The sequence below is a fragment of the Myodes glareolus genome, chromosome 3, assembly GCF_982192425.1.
Source record: "Myodes glareolus chromosome 3, mMyoGla1.1, whole genome shotgun sequence".
In the NCBI taxonomy this organism is placed as follows: domain Eukaryota; kingdom Metazoa; phylum Chordata; class Mammalia; order Rodentia; family Cricetidae; genus Myodes; species Myodes glareolus.
Window position 1 is genome coordinate 92,728,158 of NC_142028.1, and position 12,071 is coordinate 92,740,228.

Genomic DNA, 12,071 nt, shown 5'->3' on the forward strand with positions numbered 1-12,071 from the left:
TGAACATAAAGTCTTAAAACTAAGATAACTTGGATGGACTTAAGTAGTTTCTCTCTGAAAATGCTTTTCACCTCTGCTCTCCACTGCCAGAAATTGAGTATTGAAGGTAATTATACATGGTTATTCTCTCTTGTATGTACACATTTGTTTTTTTTTTGATAAAAAAATCAAATATCAAATATTTGATAAAAATACGCATTTAAAAATCACACATTTATATACATGATTGTTAAACAGCTTAAATTTTATTGACCTCCAAGTTTTTAAAAAAGTTAAAGGTCATACCTCTAGGTCGATGTACTATTTACAGATCGTGCAGAATGAATATGAAGAGATACAAATTAGTCATGCCCAAAAGATTGACTAGAGTCATCTTCATAAATACATATAAAATTCGTATGAAGATAGAAGGACTGCCAGCTTTTCTGAGACACTTTCCAAAGTTATTGAAGGCACAAAATATACATCATTGTGAATATACACATTCTAGACTTCGTGCCTCTGATACAGCCCAGAGATTTGGCTCCATGACTACTATAGAACTAAATATACTGAATGAGATTCTGTTTCTCAGGTGAAAAAGCCAGACCTATAAACATCAAGTAGATAATTACCCCCAAAATATGAAGAATACAAATACAAGCACTTTATTTTAAAAAGCAAACACAAAAGATTGTGTAAATCCAAAAGTGTTACCTGCTTTCAAACTTCTATTCTGGATTATTTAGTACCTATACAAGTTTGTTCCCAGAAGCTTATGCATCACTAGTCTCTACTAAGGAAAATGATTCTAAAAATTAACATGGTTTTCAGTATTTAAAAATCTCACTATTTATATAAAAGCCTAGAGAGACCAATAATATCCAATAGCTTCAAAAGATAAACTAAAGACTCTTAGGTGTAATCAACTTTACCAATGTTTGTCCAGGTCTGTTTAATATATACACAAGGAAAATATACTCACTATAATTTCTTATAAAATAGCAAATAAGGAGTAGATGTAGGAGATGTAGAAGGAGAAAGAGAATTTAAAAAGTCCTTTTCTTCTGTAACTTTTACTTCAGAATCATCAAAAAGCAACCACTTCCCCTCGTACTCCTTTAAGCTTTGTACAACATATGAAATTTTGTTCTCCAATCCATTCATGTTAATGCCTGTTTGGTCACTGGATTCCTTGTTCCTGTCAGATTCGTGGGTCCCATTAGTATCATTAGTTTCAGAATTTCTATTTTCAGCAAATGCTGTCCCGGCAACCTTATCAGGATTAGACGCTTTGTTGTACAGCTCATAATCTGCTTTGCTCTTTTGTCCTCCAAGAAGTCCAACAGCTTCTACATTTTTTTTGTTCAAAACTTTACTTGGCTGGGCATTTCCACCAACTCTAATTGATACTTCATCATCGTAATTTTCAGCCATCCCCCTTGCTTCCTCATTCAGTGGCTCTGGCTTACCTATCTCACACATCTGGTCAACCACAAAATTCCCTTTATCTAGTTCCAGACTGTTAAGGTCAGTGACTTTAACAGAAGCAGTATAGTGCCCACTACTAATGGTAATGCCACTGTGCATCACAACAGCAAATAATCCATAGCTGTCATTGGTCGGCTTTGTGCTCCATTCTTCTAGTGACAGTTTAAGAGGTGTCAATAAAGGAGTGTTGATCTTGGAAAGTCCACCACCGTAACAATCAAACCTTTGGAAGGAAAAAAAGGTTTCCTGTAATTCCATTTTAAATGTAAAATTTTACACACAATGTGAAATCAAGTATTAAGCCCTTAACGTTTAGTTATGAGCAAAGACAGACTAGGACCTCAATTTTGAAAAAACACATACACAAAAATATTAAAATAGAACCTAGGTGTAATAGTGCACACCTTTAATCCTGGCGTTTGGGAAGCAGAGGCAGGTGGAAGACCATGGAGTGTGCAACAGTATGCTAGAAAAGACAGATTATCCAAAACATCCATTTTTATATCTATTTTTAATAGCTTATAGACAAATTCCCAACTACAAAATTTCCCCAAAGTTTTCAGAGATGAGTTCAATTTCCAACTTTCCTTAAAACTGAAAAGAATTTTGCTTTGTTATACCCCCCCAAAAGTATGCAGGAGTCTAGTGCTCACACCTCTAATTCTAGCTTCAGCCTCTCAGGCAAGAGGCCAGCTGTATTTTGAGGCCAGCTATGGCTGTTAACAGTGAAACTCTGTCTCAAAGAAGGGAAAATTAAAGATTTCTCCTTTTTAGTCAGTTCCACTAAAGCAGAATCCTACAACTGGCACCTACATAATGAATAAGAAAGGATATACTTGAGAATTGTACTAGTTTTTTGTTTCTCTTCTGGTGCTAGAGACCAAATCTGAGAGCCAGCTCACCTTTGCTAGATAAGCACACTATCTGAGCTATACCACCAGCCCCCCAAGAGCACAGTTATGTAGGATGCATGCCCTGACACCCCGCCTGCGGAGAGCAGAGTTGTTTCTGACAGACCCTCAGTTCATTCACAATACTCACTCCAAGCCACTAGCAGCGAAGCACTTCAGATGGATAGTGATAACTTCAGGCATTTTATCAAATAAGAGACTTCGCTCTGCTTCCGTATAATGATGGCAATTTTCACAGAAATATTTGTCTTCCCCTACAATTCTTTCCACTGAAGCAAATTGTGAAATTGCCCATCTCAAGGTCTTCATTTCTGTTTTTGGCTCTGGAGAAACTATAAAACAGAATTGTTCACTCATTGTAACTTTTAGACATTCAAAAATTAAACAAGGTTCCATGTGCAATATAATCATTCAATTTCAAATAACCCATCCCCAACATCTAAAAAGATTTCATTTGTTTTCAGTTATCCTGAAAGTACATACATGTCTTCTAAATATTATTAGCTAAAAAAAGAAAAAAAGCCAGGTCAGCCCAGTCTCTGCTAAGTATAAGTCAACTGCCAGTATCTCCAGTAAAGCTGGCCTGATGATTCCTCAGGACAGTCTATACTTTTCATGGTTTACACTGAACACAACAGTGGCTCAAATATTTAATTTTTAAACAATTCCAGTTACCAAATATTAGGGTCTCCAATGTTAAAGTATTTCATTTTTGCATTTCAACATTTCAAATTAAAATGCTACAATTTCATAAATATAATTAATAAATGGTGCAAGAAACAGGAAGGCTATTTATTATATACCAAGGGTACTACACTATTCTGGAGAAAACTGACTATGCCATGGTGCACACAGGCTCCCATCTGCTTACTTTCAGAGCTCTCCTCAACTTTAGAAAGCTCATCTTCTTGTACCGGGACACTGATATCCTGGAAATCTTCTCTTCTTTCTGTTAAGCTTTCACATTCCAAACAGCGAGTCCTTAATACTAGCTGACCTTGAAATAATTTCTCTACGAGTTCAAAACCAATTTGTTCTGCACCTAAAACGAAAACAGGAAAATTAAGTCTATAAATATTTGTTTTTCAGTATAGTCCAATTCATCAATTTCTCACTGAAATAAAGTATATCATGAACACAAGACCTTTTTCACATCTAATTAAGCAGTACCTTATTCATTAAATGTAGTCACTACCAAAAGCACTTTAAATAGAAATTACTATCCTTAGAATAAAGTCAGCTGAATGTTCAACTTGCCTCCCAAAGACATGTCCTTATAGAATTGCCCCAGAGAAAGAAAAAAAATTGGCACAATCACATTAACTACGGATTTTCCCTAAGATGCGTACATGTAGAAACAAAATCTCAACTAAGATTCACTGTATTGTGTCCCTTATGAGTTTATGTCATATTCTGTAGATAAAAGGGGGAAAACTCACAACTTTTCCATTAAAAAATGTACTGAATTTCCCTACTTTAGAAACCATCGAGCAAAATTACCCTAACATTAATACAAGTGCATTACATAATACATGTCCATACACTTAAGTATAACACTTTAAACACTACAGTTGACATCCAATGGTTAAGTTACCTTCTCAAAACAAAATCTTAACTACTGTATATTTCTATGGTTATTAATATCCGAACTTGTCATTTTAATAACTACACTGACCTTTGTTTATGGGCTTCACATCACTAGCAGCCACAGGTGTACCACTGCTTCCTGGGGAGTCGAGTGTACCACCATTAGCTGTAGAATCACCTTCGTGTTTCCCTGGGTCCTCTTCAAGATCAGACTCATTTTCTTTAGATTGTTCTTTGGATCGCTGGTTTGTTGTTATTTTCCCCAGACTACAGAACTTAGAGAGAATGCTGGGCTGCTTAGTTGTAGACTTTAGCCAATTTATTTTAACTTTTGATTTCTTTTGAGAGGGTCTTACACTCTCATTTTCAGAAACACACTTGGGGATGATGTTAGGAGAAGCCTCTAAGGTGTCACCAGTAGCTTTTCTTTTTGACCTAGTTTGTCTCTGGTTCTCTTCCAGTGACTGGGATTCCTTGGACAATTTAACTTTTTTCTTCATGTTACCAGACTCACTGTCACATTTCCTTTTCCAGTTTCCTTTTGGGAGTTTTTCTTTAAAGTCCTCCAGATTCCTCATACTGTCAATCTCCATGCTGTTAACTCCTCTTATTTCCTCTTTCTGATGAGATTTTTCTTCTTCCTTTGTAGATAATTCAGGCAAACTTTTCACTTCATCTTTTTTCAGGAGTTGGCATGTTTCTTGAATGTTTCCCAGAATACACTGGAGCACTTCCTGTGCATCATGCTGTAGATAACCTTCATACATAGGGTTGAGCTCCCTATCAATAGAAGTGTTCATTTTAGCTAATTCTAGTTTTGTATAATAACATAAAAATTTTCCATCAACTATTTTAAATATCCAAAAGTATTCTACTAATTTGAAACCTCTTACCTAAATTTACAGTTGAAAGTAAAAACCAATTTTACCATATTTGTCACCATACTATGACCCTCTTCTAAATATTATGACTAACAATGCTGACAGTGCTATGCCATATGAGGTTTTATTAGAAATGCTGCGTGTCCTGCACAATAACTGACATCAAGTAACTACTGAAAGATGCCACGAGGTTAAATAACTTGCCTAAAAGGGTTATAAAAGATACAAAGTGAGGGTCCAGAATCCGCTCTTGGCCATCATTTTATAATGCCTCATAACAAAGGTAAATAAATGTCTTGGGCTTACATCTATTCAAAAACTAAAAAGACATTTTTACGTCAGGTCTCATTATGAAATTTTCTTAATGTTATGGATCATATGTGTGTGTGTTAATTTTTAAGCACATATTAAGTATTTGGAACCTGCAGTTTTTATGCATAATACATTTTGTATATAGACTAATTTCTAATCTGAAATTCTTAGGAACACATGTGTTTAAGAATTCTGGTATTTGCATTCTCAGATGACAATATGGGTCTACAGGATGTTGGTCAATGATGGAGCGTATGCTCTAGCAAGTACAAGGCCTGGGTTTGATCCTCGGTACCACAAAAATGAGTAACTGTATTAATACCTAGACTTTACCACCAGAGACTGATCTGATGTGGAGCCCACATACCACATATATCTGTATTTTTTTAAGGAGTGTAATATAGCACATATAAAAGTATGAATCATCAACATATGGGGCAATATCCTATAATCACACAATCTTTTAATTGAAAATTTATTAATTCACATCAGAAAGAACCATGAGTAAAGAATATAAATAGAATAATATAAATTTGAATCTAATTAACTTAGTATCATTTATTTTTAAACATTAATTTTCAAAGCCTCTGGGATATAAAAGGCTGTGAGTCTAGGAGCTTCAATTTTCTTGCCGTTTATTCCTTATTTATTCATATATCACTCTTGTCTAAAAACAGAAACAGACAAAGAATTATAAAATTGTGTTAGAGAGGCTATACCTGAGTGTGTTAAGCAGTCGCCTTGGCTGTGTAGCAAGTTCATCTGTATATTTCTCTGGATTTAAGAGAAAACTTGCCTGAAGCTGTTCAACTGAAATTATTAAGGACTGTAAACTGCATATAAGCTCATAACTTGCCAAAGAATCTTCTTTGCAGCTTCCCTATCAAGAAAAAAAATTAATTTATAAACATTAAATACGTACCTCTTTACTTCTTAGTCTAACTGAATAATGTAGCTCTTCTAATTTTAATTTCAGTACAACAAAAATTCTATTAAACATGTCAACTTTTTTCATTTTAGAGTTTTCCAGTTGCTTTCTAAATGGAAAAATTATTTTCTAATCAGTTTTCTTTTAATGTGTTTATTTGCATTTGAGGCTAGGAATGTGGCTCAGTGGTGGAGCTTCACTTGTCTAGTAAACAATGCATAAAAAATAAACCAAAAAAAACCCTCTATAAAGACTGAATAATCTGTTAAGGTCCTTTATCAGAATGAAAAATACTATAATATATAGTACTTAAAAGCTTAATTCTTGTGTATAAATCAATAGAAATAATCCATCACCATTGTTCTGAACTCTCCTAAGAATCTATTACCTTTTATTTAACATTAATATTAACCTATTAACCTCTTATTTATCAAATAAATTTAACTCCTCCCATTAGTTTCTTGTTTGTGTGAGTTGTTTTTTGTTGTTGAGACAGGGTGTCACTGTGTAGCCCTGTCTGGTCAAGAAATCAAATAGAGACAAACCAGGTTTGGCCTCAGCCTCAGAGATCCACTGTGTCTGCCTCCCAAATGCTGGAATTAAAGGTGTGTACCACCATGCATGGTCTTCCCCCTATATTATTTTACTTTTCAAATTTTTCGGGGGCCGGGTAGTGGTGGTGCACGCCTTTAATCCCAGCACTCAGGAAGCAGGCAGATCTCTGTGAGTTCAAGGCTAGCCTAGTCTAGAGCTGGTTCCAGAACAGGCTCCAAAGCTATAGAGAAATCTTGTCTCAAAAAACAAAAACAACAACAACAAAAAAACCAAATTAATTTTTTTACCTTATCTTTTTGATTAGAGTCATCCTTCAGAGCTTCTTTCTTCCTTGAAATAATATTAAATAAGTGTTTCACTCCGGATTTAAAACCAGGACAAAAGTATAGCACCTACAAAAGGGACATTGTCTAAGTACTGAGCAAACAATACACCTAAAATCACTACTGCCTTCTATAGGGCACTTTTAATGTATCTTACCTAAAACTCAGATGTTAAGACCACTATGAAAACTTGTTCTCTACCCCATCAATACTAACCCACTGTTCTACTAACCCCCAGTAGCACTTACTGAACCTAGGTAGATACATTAATAAGATTAAGATTACAAGGACAAAAAAAAGCAAACAAAAAATTAAGGGTACACAAAATAACAAGATTTTAAGTGGACACAGAACCAGGAATAAAGCAGAAAAGGGGGGAATGGTTTGGCACCTTCCTTTTAAGCAATCTTCCCAATTTTAATATCTCCCCTTTGTTTTTTCTTACCCCACAGGAAGTTTAATAAGATGCAGTTTAGATTATTATAGCCTAATTTGGTTTGTTTACAAATAAAGGTAAAGTATAGACAAAGCCATTCAGTAATCTAAAATTTTCAAGAAATATTAAACATTACATCATTTTACCTGAAGAATGCTATTCAGATAGCAAGTGTTGCCGAGATTATTCAGTCCCACAAATGGTAACAAGTTCTCTCTCTTCTCACAGTTTATCGGGGAGGACTGTGCAGCAGGAACCACCTGGTCACTGTTAACATACAGGGAAGAGATGATGTAAAGAAGTAGACCCTAAAGTGGGAAGGCTCCTGAGCTAAGTTTAGGTTTTTACAATGGGGTATGATATGAACAGTCAGGTGGCAGTTTCAAGAGGAAACATTTCAGACTCAAAATAAGCATACCCCCATAGAGACTTTTTAAGTCACACTCTATAAACCTCCAGATAATTCCCTAAAGAGGATCTTAGTCCCATAAAAGTAAATGAACTGATATGGTGGTTTCTTTCACCTACTGGGACATTTTTAATTGATTTAATTATGAATATAAACCTGGGAATGAGCTAATAATTAGCAACACTATTTAAGGAGATTATACACTAGGTCCTATTCATAAAGGTTTAGAAGAAAGTCTATGAAGAGAATTAGACTGCTTCTCCTCACTTAAATAGGTCACCTTTTTTCCATCTTTGGTACTTGGGATTGAACCCAGGAGATCACTGAGCTATAAAACTAACCCTAGCAATCACTGAGAAAACATACACGGGATAAAATCTAATTTTGTTACCCAACAAACCGCCCATTTGTTGAACTAAGACCCCAACTAGAGCAATTTGGAATATCCACTTTTATTCCTTATTTTTAATTTAAAAATAACTTTACATTATAATGAATTCCAATAAAAACATCATGCAGCTAGACTAATGTAGCCACTCAAACACTTGTTAAGTCCTACAGGACAGCCATTTGAAACTAGGGAGTTCCATTTAGGGCTTTACACTTCCACTATCAATTACATTTTTTTGTGCACTTATCCACCATAAAAAAGGGAAAACATGAGTTTAGACTAGAAAAATAATTAGCTTTATCCACTTTTATGTTGGACTCATCTGTACTTTGTATGCATTCCTTCTCTCCTTATCTTTTTAGTGACAAAAAAATTAATGTGCATTAAAAAGCCATTTTTAAAACCCAGTTTCGATATAATTTGCAAACTCTCCTGCTTCTGAGTTGTTTTGGAGTAACTGTCAAGTCTTCTGAACCAAACCAAAGAAAATCTCATCTGTACATGCAAGGCCCTGCATAAAGTGATGGTTTCTCTCCCTCCCCCGACCCTCCCCCTTTTTTTTCAAGACAGGGTTTATGGCTTTGAAGTCAGTCCTGGAGACTGGCCTTGAACTCACAGAGCCATGCCTGTCTCTGCCTCCCAAGTGCTGGGATTGAAGACCTGCACCACCAAAGCCTGGCTCTAGTTTCATTTGCTAGTACACCAATTTAGTCTCAATCACTCACAAAGCAGTTGTTATGCTAATGAGTTAATGCTGTGGGTGTGACCCTAGGAGAAATCACCAGGATACATCTTGTCTCACTGAATGCAAATTCATGAGTATTTAACCTATGTCAACTGTCAGGTCAGTGCAGAAGTATCAACCTAAGTTCAATGTTCCTTCATTGACTCAGAATAAAGTACAGAAATTTATTTAAAATAAAATACATACATCTCAGATCCTCTATATTCAGAAGCTTTTTCTTCATTTTCTTGAGAATCGGTGAAATCTAAAGCTCTTTTAGTTTCCTTTTTCTGAAAAAACTTCAAAGAAAGTCTGTTTTTCTTTGAGGGACTCCCTCTTGCAAGCCCATTACTTTCACTAGGTATGACACCAGGCATTTTCTTTTAAAATTCCAAGGAGTTGACGAGAATTAACTTTTAGAAGGCAGCTGTAATCACCAATTGTATCTGTTAATCACACACACAAAAAGAATGTAGTTAGTCATCAGGTGTAGGTGACGAAATTAACAACTGTGAAAACTAAAAGAATGGTACACACCAGGTCACCATATTTAAAAACCTAATACCTGACAGTAGACACTTAGGGATTATCGCTTCAATCAGTGCTTTTCAACCGTCCTAATGCTGCAACCCTTTAATATAGTTCGTCATGTTGTGGTGACCCCAACCATAAAATTATTGTGTTGCTACTACATAACTGTAATTTTGCTACTGTTACAAATCGCAATGTAAATATATGATATGCAGGATCTCTATTATGCATCCCCTGTAAAAGTCATTTGACCACCAAGGGGTCACAGTCCACAAGGTGAGAACTGATGGATTAAATGAAGCTACACTGTCTAACTTTCTCAAAGATGTACTACTACTAAAGTCTTACTACTTCAGTATATAAAGGGCCACATCACAAAATACCCATTTAGTAGAATCATACACAAAGCACAATAAAGTCATAGAATTAAGTAAAAACCCAGGGCTGGTAAGGTGACCAAGTGGGTAAAGGCACCTGCTAATAATAATAAGCCTGACAGCTTGCGCTTGAGCCCAGGAACCCAACTTCTGAAGGGTACCCTCTGACCTTTGTGTGCACATCCAAACACACACACACACACACACCAGTTTAAAAAAATAGGTTTACACAAAACGTCTCTAGTTGTAAAGAAAAAAAACCCAGAGACGAATGAAAAACCACAATAGTAGTGAACACTGAAGAATGTTCTTTTCACAGCCATTTATTAAAGTCAATCTATGATATACACAATGAAGTCTCTACAAAGCTTCAAGTGTAATTCATATACAGAGAAAAGCACATTATCCAGCCTTCAGTTATCAAATCCGAAAGAAGCTACACATACAAAGCTGGAACCATGGGTGGAAAAACTTGCTCCATGTCATGCGCATTAAAAATTACAGTATACTTTAGTTTTCCAATTTTGCTTTGGAGCAAGGTCTCACTGTACAGCCCTGGCTGTCTTGGATATGTAGGCTGGCCTGGAACTCAAGAGATCCACCTGCCTCGGCCTCCCCCTAGTGCTTTTTTCTGTGAGCCACCACACCCAGTTCCAATTATTTCTAAACTCTCATTTAAAACTGCACTGAACAAGGTTTCTACCCTGTTTCAAGGTAAAAACTTCAAAACGGAAGGAAAAAAGGATATTGCAATATTTGTGATACTTTATAGAAGTCTATTTTTCACTCAGGATATCTAGAAGAAAAATACCTTTTCATACCAATATTCCTAAAATATGAACGAGTTTCAAATGTAGGTACCTGAGTAGTAAATTGAGGTACACAAAAAGTCACTCAACTCCTGCCCCTAAACATTCACTCCAGTGTACACTGCAGTGAAAACATTTTGGGGGAATCATCTCGGGAAGACCTTTTAAGCTGACGAATTTTCCCATCTTGTCTGCAACTTAAATTTTGTCTCCTGGCCCCTTAATATTCCTGATGAAACTATCAATAAGCGGCTACTATTATTTGATAATGAAAACAAAACATTAATGTTATGAATAATAATAAATCAGCTTTCGCTAAACTGTCAGAGAGCCCCAAGCATTAATGACTCGAGAAAGGTGCCTTGCTGGGAGCCAATAGGAGCCAGAGAAACTGATCAGTCAGCTGAAATAGCGGACCTCACCTCAGCCGATCATCCCCTACCGGCCCCTCCAAACAACCAGCACTGACCGTCGCCTAGAGGGTGACACTTTTCCAAGTGCCCCATCTTACGCTCTCACCGTCCCTTCTAAGCAGGGGCTTTCGGGCAAAAACATCTCTCGCGAACTTTATAAACCAAGCTTCGTACAATGAACTTAACGGTAAACCTTCCGGACCAAATGACACCGGGAACCCCCGACCCATTGCGTAAAAGGACAGGACTCAACTATTTCTTAAAGAAAAATGTGAAACAATAAAGACAAGATCTTGGGCGCAGGGTTAAGACACGTGGCGCTGTTCACACTTCTGGGGAAAGTGTAAGTCAAGAAAATGCGCGGTAAAATTTCGCAAACGCCGACCCGGCGATCGCAAACACCTCTTCTCCAGGCCAGCGCTCCTGTTACGAAAGGCGCGGGCAGAGGGACACAAGCTGCCGGGTGGCCGCCCCGGGGTCGCCGCGCCCGCCGGCTCCCCCCCCCCACGACCTCCCGCAGCGCAGCCCGGGCCCGGGGGGGGGGGCTCCCCACGGTCCACACCTGTCCCGCAATCGCGGGGCCCCAAAGCCCCGGCCCTTCTTACCGGGTCATGGCCCTGAGCGAGTCCGCGGCGCCGCAGCCGGGGAGACCAGCCGGGCAGAGTGCGGGCGCGACAGGTGAGCCCCGCCGCCGTCCCGGGAGAGGGCTCGCAGGTGGGTGCCTCCCGCGGGGGAGTGACCATTCGTCCGCGGAGCTGGAGCCGGGCCGCCGCTCGGTCCTGCCCGCCGCGGCCCCACTACATCCCCGGCGCAGCCCGGCCGGAAAGGCTCCGGGCTGCAAAGCGGTGGCGGCGCTCCCGAGCCGGAGGGTCCCCGCTCGGCCACCGACGGGAACTTGGCGCGTTTTCCTCACTCTCAGGACCCCCGTGAGTGAACCCCCGCCCGCGCCAGCGTCGCGGCTGGAGGTGGCGTCCTCGGAAAGTGCCGGTTCTCCTCCCCACGCTGCAGAGACGC

The 12,071-nt window shown here is 38.2% G+C and overlaps 1 protein-coding gene across 1 annotated transcript; it reads right to left on the reverse strand.

The window, feature by feature from the left end:
* Positions 1 to 226: 226 nt before the first annotated feature.
* On the reverse strand, positions 227 to 11,801 carry Usp1 (ubiquitin specific peptidase 1). Its single transcript, XM_085686299.1, has 9 exons — positions 11,663 to 11,801; positions 9,135 to 9,373; positions 7,550 to 7,670; positions 6,932 to 7,036; positions 5,881 to 6,041; positions 4,057 to 4,748; positions 3,253 to 3,423; positions 2,512 to 2,713; positions 227 to 1,693 (listed from the first exon to the last, which is right to left on the reverse strand). The coding sequence occupies exons 2-9, from the start codon at positions 9,302 to 9,304 to the stop codon at positions 964 to 966; spliced, it is 2,352 nt and encodes a 783-aa protein (XP_085542425.1). The 5' UTR covers positions 9,305 to 9,373; positions 11,663 to 11,801; the 3' UTR covers positions 227 to 963.
* Positions 11,802 to 12,071: the final 270 nt, after the last annotated feature.